This window comes from Petaurus breviceps, unplaced genomic scaffold (genome assembly GCF_028583685.1).
Source record: "Petaurus breviceps papuanus isolate PSGF00001 unplaced genomic scaffold, PetGlider_PUasm1.0 90740, whole genome shotgun sequence".
Classification (NCBI taxonomy): Eukaryota; Metazoa; Chordata; class Mammalia; order Diprotodontia; family Petauridae; genus Petaurus; species Petaurus breviceps.
This window is the reverse complement of record NW_027187330.1, coordinates 7440337-7456805: the sequence shown is the minus strand read 5'-3', so window position 1 is coordinate 7456805 and position 16469 is coordinate 7440337. Positions and strand designations below refer to the sequence as shown.

Genomic DNA, 16469 nt, shown 5'->3' with positions numbered 1-16469 from the left:
AAACAAACAAAAAAGACCACACATTATTTAAGGAAGATAACAATTTCACTTTGAATGTATGCTGTAGCTTGCTCAGGCTGAGTTGAAATCAACACAGCATCTCTTAAAAGGTTGGAAGTTTTGGTTCTCTCTTCCCATCAGAAGTGGGGAAACTGAGCTCAGAGCACAAAGAGAGATTTTTTTTTGGTCAGAACTCTAGAAAATATATTTGTTTTTCTCTCCAGTTCTTGCAGGGGGGAAGTGTGGGTCCTCTGAAGAGAAACTTGGGAGTAGGGAACTACAATGAGCTTTCCCCAGGAGTGAGGAAGATGGTCATGCTTAGGACTGGGCTTGTACTTCAGTGAACGGATATAGAATGCAAGAAGCAAATCCAGAAGAACCACACAGATGGCGGCTCTGATAGCTGTAAATGAAAACGACACTATGGGCTGAACTGTTCAGTCATTTTTATTTATGTTCGACTCTTTATGACCCCATTTGGGGGTCAGAATAAAGCCCGCCAATCATGTCCCTGGAGAACACATGATGGACCACACTTCCCTCCTCTGGGTGGAGATGGAGGACGATGGGTAGTGAAATGTTTCATATAAATCTTCTAGATTGAGTGAATTGTGCTTAACTGGACTCTGTTAAAAGGGAGGATTCTGGGTATATATGTGTATGGGAGAGGGTAGGGTATATATAGAAATGACTGTAGTATAAAAAAGGAGAAATCAATTAAACTTTAAAAGAATCACCGAGGGCACAACAGCAATGACTCTTTAAAAAAAGACTGCATTTCTAGAGGAAGCTTACAAAGTAGGGGGAAGAATGTCATGGAAGGACCCCAGTGTCACTAGAAAAATATTTTTATTGTAGTGCGTTTATTTGACAAATATGAGTTTCCTATCTCCCCTTCAACTTCCCCACCCCCACTCCAGCTGAAGGACATTTGTAATCCAAGTAGGTACACAAAGCTCCTAAGACATTCATATTTCCGAAGAAATTATAAGACCACCTCCATGAAGATCAGGGAGCCCATGGGGTGATCATGTTTGTTGTCTGAATGTTTTGGGGCTGAAGGACTTCTGTACTCTTTCAAAAAAACAAGTTAGATGTGAGGCTAAGCACTTATTTGTACATCTGAATTTTGAAAACTGAAGATATTTCCTGTCTCCTTCCACATCTCCAAATAGCCTAGGGTCATTGATCTTGGCAACAAAGAGAAGAATAAAAAACAAAGAACTGTTGTTTCACAATTAGACATTAAGCTCTCTTGCTCCATGTCTGCAGTTTGTACTGGGTCCAAGAGACAGCCCTGCTGGAGTTGTTCCTTTCTGTTATGAAGCATGGAGTAACCTTTATTTGGGCAGGTTTGTGATGAAAGGAAGGAAGTCACAAAATTAATGGGGTTGAGTGGTCAATTAATTCATCCTGTCTTCAGGAGAGATTCCTCTTCTCTTTGCTCTGCCAGTTCATAGACTGGGAGCCCAACCTGGAGCTCCCCTGTCTTCCTCATTCCTAGGGAAAGCTCATAGCAGCTCCCCATTTCAGGATTCTCTCCTTAGAGCTGCTGACTTCCCAAGGACCTAGCATTTTCCCTAGCTGCTAGAAAACCAACTTAGAAAAAAGCAATTTGTTAGCCATAACCCTGTCACAAAACCCCTCAGGAAAAAGCTCTCCATTCCTGCAGCCTGCACTTCTCTCCTCTCACCTATTTCTCTATTTTTTTTTGCAAATCTGTCCTTTGACCTTAGATGAAACTGCCATCTTTAAAGTTATTAACGATTTCCTAATTGCCATAGCTGATGGCAATCTCTTAATCCTCATTCTTCCCAGCCAATCTGCTGCATTTTACATGTTTAGTCTACCTTTTCCCCTCCTGGATATTTTTTCCTCTCTGGGTTTTCTGGACAATGTTCTCTCTTGGTTTTTCTACTTGTGATCCATTCCTTTTCAGTCTCCTCTGCTGGTCCATCTTTTTCTATACTCTCTCACTTAGTAACTTACTTCCTATCCCTTTCCATGGGTTTAATTATTATCCTTATGTAGATGACTTTCAAATCTATGTGTCTTAGAATCGTAGAATGTGAGAGTTGGAAGGGACACTGAGTCCTGTCCATACACAAAAGGAATCCTTATTACAGCACATCCAACAAATGATCATTCAATCTCTAAGGAAGACAAATCCACTATCTCTTGAGGTGCCCCATTTCATTTCCAGACAGCTCTTATGGTCAGGAGCTTTTGCCTTTCATCTAGCTTAAATCTCCTTCTCTAACTTCCCACCTATTAATTTCTCCTGGCTCTGTCCTCTGGGGCCACACTCCCTCCCTCCACATGCTAGCCCTTCAAATATTTAAGTCAACAATCATATTCCCCCCTCCCCAACTGTCCACCACAAGTCTTCTTTTCTTTAAGATAAACATGCCCAATTCCTTTAACCAATCCAGCCCTAGCCTCTTTCTTGAGCTCCAGCTGCGCATCTCCAACTGCCTTTTGGTTATTTTCAATAGGATGTCCCATGTGCATCTCAAACTCTACATGTCCAAAACTCATGAACTCTTTCCAAATCCACCTCACTTCTGAACTTACTATTATTTGGCAAGGGAAAGACTTAGCAATTGCTATAGTTTACAACCTTGGTTTATCCTTGATGCTTTAACCCAATCAATGTCCAGATCTTACCTTTTCCATCTCTACAGGCTAATTGCAACCAGCACTTCCTCTAATCACATGGCCCATTTCAAGCTCTCATCATCTCTTGCCTGGTTTACTGCAAGAACCCAATTGGTCTCCATGCTTCACAAACTTCCCCTCTCCAATCTTTATCTGTACAGCTTTCCTAAAGCACAAGGCCACTCCCCTACTCCATAAATTCATCGATGGCTTCCTATGGTATCTATTATGAGGTTCTCTGTTTAGCTGTTAAAACCTTTTACAACCTAGCCCCAAACCACCTCCCAATCTTATCATGTAACATTCTTTCTACATTCTCTAATCCAGTCAAACTAGCCTTCTTACTGGTCCTTGAACATGATGTTCCATCATCTCTCATCTCCACACCTTTGTACTATGTCCCCCATGCCTGAATCGCCTTCACTTTTACCACTTAGGAGCTTCCGACCCCACATGGAACCTTCCCTGAATAAGGATCACATGCATAGAGCTGCCACCACCCTAACAACAAAGCAAAACCAAAAACTGACCCTTGTATTTACACTTTGAATATACTTATGCAAATGCTGTCTTGTCTAACAAACTCTAAGATCCCTGAGGACAGGGACTGTTTCATTTTTATCTCTGTATTCCCAGCACCTAGCACAATACATAGGCACACAGTAGGTGCTTAATGAATGCTGGCTGACTGACTGAAGCAAGACCAGACTGCTGGGTAACCAGGCTTTTCTTATAGCACCTCCAAGAGTCAGAGATGCCTAAGCTAAGCCAATTTCCAAAGCCTAGCTTTTTAAGCATTTTTCCCCCTAGCTCTTTAATCCTGGGCTTACATTACTGGTTCCATGATCCTATGTTCCTATAAATGTCTAACCTAAGGCCTTCCCCAATTATTGCTTCTCATTCTGACTTCAGCAATTGTTCCTTACCTGAGCAAGGATGTTGGCCAGGAAGAACTTCCAACAAGATATCAAGAAAAAGGCCCACTGACCTCACTCTCATCCTTTGAGAGCAGCTGGGCACAGGAGAGGAAATCTTCATATTTGGCAAAGGGGATGACGGGCTCAGGCAACTCCCGGAGATAGAGTTTCAATAGGGAAGCAACCGTATGGACATCAGTTGTGCTGTGAGGAGAGCAGAAGAGAAGAGTCGAAGGCCATTTTAATTCTGTCAGTGCTCAAAGGGATGGCGCAAAGAGGGAACATCAGCAGCCATGTCAAGGAAAACCTCCAGCCTAGGAAAGGGCAACTCCTGGAGAAGGGCCTTGGGCAAAGTGGACGTGCATTTGCCCAAACTCACAAGTGACCTGTGAGCTGGCACATCACATTCACGTCCTTTGTAGCCTAAATCTCTCTTGCTCACACCTTTGTCTGTTAGCCTCTGCACATCTACAGAGCATGAACTGGACTGGACTTAGCATCATGAATCCCAGATAGAATATGAACAACGTGTTTCCGTTGGTGGAGGCAATCCTGATGGAGGAAGGTGGGAGCTATAATTCCTCATCAGTCATTTCATTTTTGTTTTCTCTTTTCAATCAATATGAAAATATAAATATGAGAAAGCTTACAGAGAACGCTGAGAACTTGGAAAACAAATGTTTCCACCTACAGGAGCCTGGAGGAGGGAGGGAGCGAGAAGAGAAAAGGGATGTACTTCATGTTCCACCTGGCGCTCTAGGCATGTGGAAATCACAGGAAGATGATAATTAGCAGCTGTTGCCAGGAGCTTAAGGCCCAGTGTTTCCTGTGCTTGAGCCCTTGGCCTCGAGTCATCTGGGCTTTGTGTTCCATAGCACATCCTCTACCCAGGCCTTAAAGGCACCCCCTCTTTCATGTGGAGCTGGCCACACAGGCTGATAATGGGCTCCCTGGTAGGTCCACTCACTCTGGTCCTTGACAGGACCCAAGCTCCTGGATCAAATGGGCTTTTTCCTCCAGGGAGTTTGATGGGGTTGTTTCTCTTAAGAAACCCAGGTCAGGAAAATTCAAGTCTTTGTACAAAGCTGGACATGTGGAAGGAACTAAGCTCCAAATACAGACATCAGTGCCATGGTTCTCTTCAGGTCAGCACCAGGTTGATGTCAGACTGCTCCCCCCTAAGCTCCTTTGTCCCTGATGGCTTGGTCATCAAATGCCAACCCACCCTTCAAAAGCCTTTAAATGGAGTCAAGCAGAGAGATCATAATCAAAACCTGCCCCTGCTATTCCAATGATCTTAAAGATTAGAGAATTCACTGACCCTCCCCCCCTTAATCTGAGGGTCTCCTAACACGTTTCTAGCATCACTACCCTGTACTGGCTCCCGAGTATGTTTGCATTCAATGCTCTGGTTCCTAACCCATCACAGAATCCAATTTCTCACTGATTCAGTTTATTGGACCCCAGTGGTCATGGGCACAGAAACTGATCCTACATCCAGGGCCTCCTGAGGCTGTAAGATTCTTCAATTCCTCTCCTGCCTCTAGACTGTTAAACAGATGTATTAAGGGTCAAAGACCTGGGGCAGCTGGGTGGGAGTATCATAATGCTTAGGTATTCTAGTTCTGTGAATTGGCTTTTCTGGGTCATTTCTAACCCTCTGCCAAAAGCAATGACATTACTTTACCAAGCAATGGGTGAATACCAGGAAGGCAAAGAAACAATGTCACAGACACCTGATCCTCATATCGTGATCTAAGCTTTACTCCCTTATCTTCTTTCCTCTAGGAAACTGATCTCTGAATAATGAGGGAAGGCAGATAGGGATTCCAGGGAAACCAGAAATGAGCAGGGAGACTAGCTCCCTTGCTTCCTGAGTTGTGTCTGTGGCTGCCCAGTGGTGGATCAGGGGCCTGCCTTCCACCTCTGATTTCCTCATTACAATGTAATATTCTCTTGAGAATAGATTGTTTCACCCTGTATCTGTGTATCCCTAGCCCTGGTAGCACAGTGCCCGGAAGAAAGCAGATGTTTCATATATGAAAGTCAATTGATTCCTGGCTACCTTGGTCCATTCTGCCTCAGAGAGAAAGCATCACTAAGCCAGAGTGATGGCTAGTCTTCTGGCCCTGTGTAAGCTGGACCCAGATCCAACCACTTCGGGAGACCTAAGGGTGTTGCCTGTACAAGGTAACTAAAGTTGATTCTCCCCTGAGGATGGTTGAAGGACAGCTTTCTGGTCCACTGGGAAGGCAAATTCCAACCCCTTCCCAGACTCCCTGTTCTTCCTGGTCTTCTGCTATGCCTACAAATAGCCTCTCCCATGCCCTGGTATCCATGAGCCATTCTCCTTCCAAAGGCCCTGCCTGGTCGACTTGTAAAAACACTGTGATGGTTTGATAAGTTGACTGGTGACCGCCCCATTTGCTCACTTCTTTCCACATATCACGTGCCCAGAGGAACCCATTCTCTCTAAAGCTTCTCACAGCTCTGATCACTCAAAGGCCAAAGGCCCCAGTGCCAAGTCCCTTCAGCCATTCTGGTTTGGCACCTACCACATTATTGGTACATAAGCCATCTTCTTACCGACACTGTTTTCTGCTTTGGGTTCAGCGTCTAGGTGATGCTGATGTCACAGCAGGAACACGGTGACATCAGCAGTTGTCTGCCAATACAGAGGGAGAGCCGGTAAATGGCTAGGCCAGGGAAGAATTTAATGGGAATAAACCTTTCATATTCATGATTTTGTCAGGATAGGGGCTCCCCCTACTGATAACAGATCACATGTTCACTAGGAGCTCTAGCAGAAATGCTGCCAGAATTGGTGTGGGGGGAAAAATCCAATATTCTGCAACCAACCTGGTGGCAAACTGCTCCAAACCTAACGAGACCGGTCCTTGGACAACAGATGTTCTGTTGCCAGGCCTGCACTTGAAAATTTCCCAGCTCAGCAGGACCTGTCAAAACTTGTGCTCCACAGACAAAGCCTTTGATACAGAAATATATTTTTATTGGTCAGACCTGTGATTTCATCAGCAGATGGAATTCCTAGCGCTCAAATCCCTCCACCAACACATATTAGCAACTTATCTGAAATGTACAGTCTCTGAAAGACCCTCAGAGATAGTGGAAATTAAAGGTGAGTAAAATTATCCATGTGTATGCAATTCTAGTGACCTTGAGGCAACAGTAAAGAAAATAGGGAAGTCCCACCTAGACAAGGCATAATTCTCCAAAGAAAAAGTCCTCGAGAAAACGGCAAATGACTGGGGAATTGTTTGCTCCTCTTGGTAGAACTATTTCCAATAGCCCTGCAGCTGAGGCTTTATTGCCATGCGTTATTACCATTTTAGAGAACCAGCAGTCACTCAATGGACATTTATTAAGCACCTACGTTGTGCCAGGCACTGTGCCAAGAGCTCTGGATAAAAAAAAGAAGCAAAAGATAATCCCTGTCTTCAAGGAGTTTACAGTCGATCGGGAGAGACACTATGCAAACAGATATATGCAAAGCAAGCTATATGCGGGATAAACAGGAAATAATTAAGAGAGGGAAGCACTGGCATTAATTAAGTGGGGTTAGGGAAAGCTCCCAGTAGCTGGCAGGATTTTATTTGGGACTTAGAGGAAAAGCTCAATGAGATGAAGGAGTTCACTCAAGGGTAAAAAAACAGGTAAGAAATGACCCAGGTAGGACCCAGACATGACCCACGTATTGGAACTCCAAAGCTGACCAGAGCCAATGGGCTTCTGGGGGAGATAACAAATACACAGATAAGTAAATACTAAATATGTGCAAAGTAAAAGGGAGTAGCCATAGTACAGAGCATGGATTATAGAATCAGAGGACCTACATTCAAATCCTGACTTTGGTTAAATCGCTTCATCACCCCATGCAGGTAGGCAGGTAACAAGCATTTATTAAGTACTTATTACATGCCAAGCACTACATGCTAAACACTGGGGATGCAAATACAAGAACTTATATTCTAATATGTGATCTTAAACACAAAGTAACTTCAGAATAGGAAACCCTAGCAGTTTGGGGAAAGGGGAGAAGGAAAGGGAGGATGAAGTCTAGCATCAGTCTCTTGGACAGGCCCGACAGGAGGGGCCTCTTTTAAGAGGTAGCACTTAAGCTGACGTCTTTCCATCACCAATGGAACAAGCAAAGTACATTTATTTTCCATTCTAGCTAGGTGCAGAATGAATGACCTTACAGAAAAGCTGAAGTCATTAAAACACTCTGGTGGTGCTGTTATTCAGTTGTGTCTCTTTGTGACCCTGTGGACCAGAGCACACCAATAAAGTCCATGGGGTTTTCTGACAAAGGGCCTGGAGTGATTTGCTATTTCCTTCTCCAAAAGCAAACAGAGGTTAAATGATTTTCCCAGTATCACAAAACTAGTAAGTGTCTGAGGTCATATTTGAACTCAGGTCTTCCTGACTCCAGGCCCAGCATTCCATTCACTAAGCCATCTAGCTGCCTACTAAAACTTTACCTACTGCCATTCAAAATAAAGAAGCATCCAAAGCTAATATAGTAGTACCAGGCAGGGATGGGCTAAATAAAGAAAATGGAAACATCCAGTTCATTTAGTTAAACAGAAATCCAGATAAATCTAGGACACATTCTGGGAGGTTGGAGGGAAGGTGAATTCACAGATAAACTGGTTGTTCAGATAAGGGAGGCCTGGATAAAAATTAGGTTCTTCTAACACCAAGCTCTAAGGAAGGCACCATATTATCAACCCCCATGTCTCAATTTTCCTCCCTTAGCAAAAGTAGCAAGTCTCACCTGAGATGACCAGGTTATAAAGCCAAAAGTCATGGGTCAGGGAAGAGCTCTGAAATGAGAGATGAAGTATCCCTCCCACCACCTATAGGGAATCTTGCCCAACAACTGGCTTGAGGTTTTCTGTGTTCTCTCTGATCTCTCCTCCCATAACTGAGGGCATGACTGTTAGTCACTCTTTGCTGTTCTACCATGGCAGGGATAAAGCCTAGCATGGAAGAAGACAATAGGAAGCAGGGAAATCCAGGATGGGCTGAACGGATATACAGGAAACCCCAGATCTCAAAATTGTGAAAGTTTCTTTTGCTTCTCTCTTATTTTCCAGGGGAACAAGTACAAAACTGGGCAAACAGGTGCTTAATAAATATATGTTGACTGCTTGACAATGGATGAAATCCTTTAGTTTCGGCCCCAGCGATCAGGAAGTGCACAGAAAACAGGCTTCCTGGTCTTCTACCTCCAGCTCCATCACAGCCCTGCCCCTGTGGTCCTGGAGCAATGACCTCACTCTAGTCAGTCCAAAGTCAGTTATCCCTCTCAGCAGCAAGGGAATGTGCCCTCTTTCAAGGCAGCTCCACTTCTGAATTCAATGGCGGAGCAAATATTGACTGTCTTGTAGAATCAAAGAGAGGAGGTCAGGGGGGTGGGTGGGAATGAGGAGAATGTCTTCAGTTCAAGTCTTAAAAGCCTTGTGGGCTTTTGTTTCCTAGAATAGTCAGTACTTGGCTTGTACAAGGAATGATTAACTATAAGCCATGGGCAAATGGAGTGAAGGGGGTCTGCATGAGGTTCTGTTGTGGAACTGGCAAGCTGCTCCTTTCTGTGACAGTTCCTTAAGGTTAAGTCAGTGGAGAAAAATGAAATGACCCCGTTTCATTCTAAGCCAGTGAAGATAATGAGCCAATATGGAGACACCTGTTAACTTAGAACTTGAAGCTTGAAGAGCTCCATCCAAGCACTTAAGGACTCTGGGGGGGGCAGAAGGATGGCCTAGAAATACAGTGGATCTTGACAAATGACATTTGCTTTTAGTAAGCACAAAGGCATCCTTTTTTTAAAGAGCTGAAAGAACCTTCATGTGACTCAACCATTGCTCCCTTGGCATGGAGGGGCCCCCAAACTCCATGCAAAGTCACTATCACAGTGTCCTGGGAGTCACCAGAAAGACTTGGTAATGACAAACACATGGGCAGGTATTAGTAACAAGATGTAGGTATCATGGAAAGGAATAGACTTCAGCCAAGTGGATGACATATTCATTGCTTGTTGGATGGGATTCCTGGGTTGCTGTTAAGTTATTGTTTAGAGAAAAAGCAATTTCCCTTCAAATACTTTCTGAGGGTTTGGGAAGATTAACAGCAAGACAAAACTCCTTTAGGTTGCCCAGTGGTGAAAGCCACAGCAGAGTACTTTTATTGTGTATCAGGCAATTCAGATGTCATGTGAAGGTTCATGTGAAGGTGGGGAAGGTGTAGCCATATTCCTTCTCTCCACTTCCTCATTGACTATGAATATTTCTGAGTCCAATGACTTACAGTTTCATAGCCTTATGGATCCAGAACTTGAAGGGCCCTTAGATGTTCAACCTTTTCATCTTACAGATAAGGAAACTGAGGCCAAGGAAGGTTGTAATGTTAATGGCAGCTAAAGATCTTCCCTGCCCATTAATAGGCCTCACATGGAGTCCAAGAAGAGAAGCTTGATTAAGGGAGGCTTGTTTTTCAAGAAGGCCCACACCTTTTGTTACTTTGTAATTAGGCAGTGGGTTGTGAGAGTTGTGATACCCTCTGACTCTGAAGAAGGGAATATATACACTGAGGTGAGGTTTGCTTTGGGGTTCACTCACTATAAGAGTGTTCTTGTGATCTGACCAGATGAAACTCTGGGTAGCCATTAAGGAGTCTCCTGGCCTTGAAAAACCCAGATGTTGGTGTTTCTCTCTCTGGTAACTATGTATGTATTGCCTTGGTCAGACAGATCTGTCTATTGATGAGTGCTAATTTCTCAGACAGTCAGAAGTCCTGTCTGTTGGTCTTTATTTCTCAGTTTCTATTTTCTCTATTGGCACATATAATTAAAAATAAGATTGTTGACCCCTTTAAAGTTGCTTTCCTTAGTAAAGCAGATTTAAGAACCTGTGCTAGCAGCCATCCTAGATGTACTGGGGTGGTTGCCACCATAGAGGTCTAGTGACTTTCTCATGGTATGTAGTATCAGAGGTAATGTTTGGGTCCAGGTCCCTTTGAAACCTCAAAGCCAATGCTCTTTTCAATGTATGATGTTTTAGAGTTGAAAGTGATCCAGATTCTCTTATCCAAACAAGACTCCCCTATCTAAAATAAAATCCTCAATGAGTGGTCTTTCAGACTCTGACTGAATAGAAGGCTATGTCTTCCCTTTTGGATGAATGTTGAGATAAAGAAGTGCTTCCTTATTCCCTCTCTCAAGTTGCTTCTCTGTGCTCTGAGATTGAGGAGAACAAGTCTAATTCCTCTCACAGATATTTGAACACAGCTATCATTACACTCCACCTTAGGTTTTCTTTTATTCATGCTAAATATTCCTTATTCTTTCAACAGCCTGGCTTAAGTCATACATTATGAACAGCCAGCAAGACTCTCCAACTGGAATCTCTCAGACATGACTGAAGATGCCCAGGGCTGGGAAAGAATCAAGTGATGTGACGGATGAGGTGCCCAGCAAACCTTAAGTAGAAATTATAACTAGGAAGCTGGTTTATAGCCTCGGGTGTTTATATATGCCATGAGATATAAGTAACAACCAAACTGAATGACATTTTAGCATAAGAAGGATGATCTCCTTTGGTGTTTGAAAGCCTCTCCTAGCTCTAAATACTTTTTATTCCCTTCAACCAAGAAGTGCCTGGCTGGTTGATCGCTTTGCCTTTGCATCTCTCTATTCATCAGCATGTCCTCTACGCTTCCAGGTATACGACCTTTGACAAGTCCCCCTTCTTTTCTAAGTCTTGGCTTTATGCTTTGTAAAAGGGGAGATTATAATAAATGATCACAAGACCCCTTCTAGCTCTGATATTTAATCCATGATGCTTTAGCTCTGTGGTATCCCTTTTTTCTGTAAGTCATGTGTTGTTTTCCTCTTATATGACACAATCTCTCATCTTCTTTCCTAAGTCAGAGACCAAGAACTTTTACAAGTCATCACACGTCTAAACCAAGCTAGAAAACAAAATTGCATCTGAACCTTTTCCCAGCTTCATACAAACCTCAAAATTAAGCTTGGTGCTAAGTGCTTAAGGACTTTCATTTCAAATTTGAGAAACAAATGGCTGACTCATGGTCTCAAGCTTAAGTACTGTGTCAACAAGCAACAAGATGGTGGTCAGATTCTGGGAAAGAGTAGAAAGAGCTTGAGACTAAGAATCAGGAGTCCTGGGTTCTAACTCTAGCTCTGTGACTTCCTAGCTATGTCCCCACTGGTAATGTGTTTGTTAAAGACCTGAAGCTGAGTTTGTTAGCTCATACAATGAAGCGATGTCCAAAAAGACCTTGATGGGCTAGAATGATGGGACATACCAAAATGAAAAATGATGCAATTATTTTCCTCAAAGAAGTTGGTCTAATGGGGAGAAGATATGATATGTCCAATAATATGTATGATACAGAAAAAGATAATATGTGACACGGAGGAAGGGCAGACAAAGTGCTCTAGAAACACTTGAGGAAAAAGAAATCCTTTTCAGTTGGGGGAGTAGGGAAACCAACAATTTGATACTGGTCACTGTCATTCAGTCATTTAGGATAATCTCAAAAGTTACTGTGGCCAGGGGGCAGCTAGGTGGTGCAGGAGATAGAGTGCCAGTCCTGTAGTCACAAGAAATTGAGTTCAAACTGGCCTAAGACACTTACTAGCTATGTGACCCTAGGTAAGTCACTTAACCCCCAACTCCCTCAAAAAAACCCCCCAAAACAAAACAGTTACTATGGCTGGAAAAAAATCATTTGGTATGGTCAATCTGGTGGTGAGGAGAGTCTCCAAATTTATCTAGGTTGGTTCTCAGAGGCAGAGACACAGTCTCTAGAAGGTCTTACCAAGCTGGAATTAGATTTTTGGTATAGGGCCAAATATGCTCCCCAGCTTAAACTTTTAAGAACTCAGAGTAACCACCAAACCAGTTGAAAGAGGAGATTTTATATAAAAATATACCTGTGGATATCTACCTGTCAAGGATCTAGAATTTTTGTTGCTGTGGGAATTCCTTCCATTGAGTCTGGAACTCATCAATCAGTTAAGACAATTGCCAAAGGCTCAAAGCGTACAAGTGACTTGCTCACATTCACAGAGAGGTAGAACCTGAATCTTCTGGCCTCAAGTCCAACATTATCTGATATGCAACAATGTCCTTCATAGTCATGTGAGGTATTACTGTTATTTTTACATTAATTTGCTGCTGTTTTATCTTCTGGCTGCCATCTTCCTCATTGGTCTAATGAGCCATCAGAAGTCCTTCATAAGGTTTTTAAAGGAACACATTGAATATTTTTTGAAAATCTTGTAGTGTGTGGCCTCTGCCAGCTGATTTAACAACTCAAACTCACCTGTCAAACAGTGGTTTCTCTCCACAATCAAATGAATCCTGTAAATCCTTGACTAAGTTGGCTTGACCAGGCATTCGGAAGAGTCCTTCCTCCGTGAGTCCTCGCTCCCGGATGAAATCCACACATTGTTCCACCAGCAGTGGGGCCAGGCGATGGCCATACTTCCTCTCATATTGCACAGTATCTTCCAAACGCTGCCCAAAAATCCCTGGAGTAGGGAGAAAATAACCCCCAGACCCAGTGTTAGCTCTTCTTTCTTTCTTTCTTTAAAGTAGAAAGAACAATGGTTTTGAAAAAACCTGGAATCCAATCTGGGTTTTGACTCTACTAACCACGGTGGCCTTAAACAAGTTGCTTTGTTGCTCTAAGCTTCCGTTTCTTCATCTGTAAAATGGGGATAATGAATACCTGTAGTACTTGCCTCGTAAAGCTGTTGTGGGGCTTAAATGGGATAAAATGTGTAAAGTGAATTTTAAACTTAAAGTACTATATAAAGTATTTTTTCCCCTTTCTCCCACCTAATGATGGAAGGTTATGGAGAAAGGAAAAAACAACAATGAAAAAAGATCTGGTTAAGGGTTTACAGAAGAAACAAATGAGGAATGCAGTAGCAGGGGACAGTGAACTACAGAAGCCAATCAAGTCCTTAGGCCGGTAGCAGGTGGGATAACTTGTAGCTAATGCTATCTGTTTGAAGCCTTCTCTGATTTCCAGTGTTACTGACTTTGGAGTTAAAGGGACCTCAGTGATGATCAACAGTGGACCTCAACAGTGTTCCCACTATAACATACTTGACTCATGAGCAACCAGCCTCTCCTTGAAGATTTCCAGTGAGAAGGAACCCACCCCTTTTTGACAGCTTTACTTTGTAAAAGATTTTCCTGCAATCAAGTCTCAATTTGCCTATTTCCTAATTCCACCTGAGATGAATGACAAACACAAGAGACAGAGTTTCTGTATAATAATCAATTTATAAATCATGCTAGCTGATAATAAATTGATGGTCAGTGGTCTCTCTAGGTAATCAAAGACACTTAGTGGAGCTACTGAATACCTTAATGTACTTTTAGAAAAGGGGGTTAGGGGGTTCCACAGACAAGTGAAAATCAACCCTGACAGGTAAACAATGAATGAGGGGTAGACTTTCAAATGAGGACATGAGCTGAAAGTGTTCAGCTCTTCCTGCAGAGAACAGACCTCCAGCAATCTGGACAAAGGAATCCATCTTTACTCAGACCACTCCTTTATAAACTGGGTTACCCTAGACTCCAATGGAAGAGTGCAAGGACATGGGTTCAATGCTTTAGGGCTGGAATTCACCTAAATTAGATTCTGTTTACCCTATAAACAAAAAAAAGTAAGGTCTCCTAGTTGAGTGGGGTTCTACCAAGATCATGGAGCATGCACCCCCTGAGTATTAGGTCAATCTCATCTATCAGCCTTGTCCTTTGGAGACTCTCTGCATGACCTACAAAGCCTGGTCTCTGAATGAGGAAATAGAAAGGTAAAAACAATCCTAATTTAATAATTGGTTAGTAATATAACAGAAAAATAATCACTTCTCTCATATCCATTACTCCTTGCTCTGCCTTCTGGGAACAAACCTAATCCTTCCACTTGAGGACAATCCTTCAAATACTGGAAGGAAGCTGAATCTTTTCTTTTCTGGCTAAACCTCCTCACTTCCTTTAAACATTGCTCCCATGGCTTGGACTCAAGGCCCTCACATCCTCATTGTCCTCTATTGGATGCTCTCCAGCTTGTCAAAAACTTTAAACTAGCACCCAGACCTGAATGGAAGACTCAAGAGGTGGTCTGACTACGGCACTGTAGAGAGAGGCTAGCATTGCCTGCTTATTTCAGAAAACGATGACTTTCTTAATGTTGCCCAAGACCTCAGTGGAAGCCACATTGCCCTGCTGACTTCCACTGAACTTTCAGCCCATTAAAACTCTCAGACCTTTTTTAAATGATCACTCTCTGGCCATGAGTCCCTCAGCATATGTTAGTGAACTTGATTATTTTGAATATGAGTGTGAGGCTTTACACTAATCCTTACTGAATTTCACCTTCTTAGATTGCGCCCAACATTCTAGTGAAAAGGGTCAAACTTACAACCCATAGACAACACTTCTGAGTGTCGTCTGATCCAGATTAAAATGTAATTCAGAAATATTTAACAAAATAAAAAATAAATAAAACAAATAATATTACATTTAAAAACTCAACCAACACATGACCTGCTGGGATCTTCATGTGCCTATTAGCGACCACTATTTCTAGTCAGATTTGACACCACTGCTCTAGACTATCAGGATTTTTTTGAAATTGATACAATCATCTAGTGTGTTAGTTGCCCCTCTGAGATTTGTGCCATCTGCAAAAGTGATGAGCGTGCCATCTCTTCCTTTATCTAAGTCACTGATGCAAATGTTAGATATGCAGAACCCTAGGGCACTCACCCCAATGGAGACTTCCTGACAAGCTGACATGGAACCCATTAACTCTCTGGCTCCTGCAATCCACCTTGTTACAAATTTGTCTAATTGTATTATCATCCCATCCACATCTCCCCATCTTTTCACAAAGACAGCGTGATATGCTTTGTCAACTACTCGCTAAAATCTAGGTAAGCTTCATTTGCAGCAATCCCTTGATCTAAGGAAGTGATGTTCGTCGGGCATGACTTGACTTGCTCTGGAAAAAGCCGCGTAAGCTCTTTGTGATCACCACTTTTTTAGTTGTGCACCAACCACCTCTTTAATGTTCCCATCTAGAATTTTCCCAGGCATCAAAACTAAGCTCACTGGACCATAGTGTGCAGTTTCTGTTCTTTCCCGATTTTGAAAATCAACACATTTGTCTGTTGTCAACTCTACATCTTCCATTTTCCATGGACTTCCAAATATTAGTGTCAGTGTCATAGAAGTCACATCTGCTAAGTCTTTTACTTCCTGAGGATGGAGCTCATCTGGGCCGGGTGACCTGTATTCATCAAAGGCAACCAGGTCCTCTCTTATCATGTCCTTATTTATCTTGAGTATCACCTCCCTGTTGGTCATTTTTGTTCCTTTCCATTACAAAGATCATTCTCCTTAGTAAGAAAAGAATAAAAATAAGGATTAAGCAGCTCTTCCTTCTTTTCGTTGTCAGTTATTTTTGTCTCTTGCAACCTAAAATTTCTTTGATCTTCCTCTCTTCCCCAATAGCTAAACAACATCACTGTTCTTAGCTTCTCCACTAGCCCCAGCTCATTATGACCATTAGTACTCCTGATGCTAATTTTCCAGGACCATAACATATATGATAGTTAACCTTTTATAAGCTCTTTCTTCCATCATCTATCCATAGCTTTTAAAAACCTAAGCTGATTTGTTCTGCAAATTTTCCCTTATCCTATTCCCTCACTCTCCTCTTTCTTTGTAACTTAAGAAGACTTTTATCCCCTTCTTCTTTATCCCATCCCTCTTTAACCCAGGTCTAATGAGAATAAGGTTTTACCAATCCAGCCTTCCAAGCCAT

At 42.5% G+C, this 16469-nt stretch overlaps 1 protein-coding gene across 5 annotated transcripts in view; it reads right to left on the bottom strand.

The window, feature by feature from the left end:
• Positions 1 to 16469, bottom strand: part of ARHGAP22 (Rho GTPase activating protein 22) — a 424298-nt gene that overhangs the window by 23812 nt on the left and 384017 nt on the right. For all 5 annotated transcript variants that reach the window (XM_069067251.1, XM_069067252.1, XM_069067253.1 and 2 more), the window contains 2 exons: positions 12948 to 13155; positions 3647 to 3779 (listed from right to left, as the gene is read on the bottom strand). In XM_069067251.1, coding sequence (XP_068923352.1) covers positions 3647 to 3779; positions 12948 to 13155 — 341 coding nt within the window. The remainder of the gene's footprint in view (positions 1 to 3646; positions 3780 to 12947; positions 13156 to 16469) is intronic.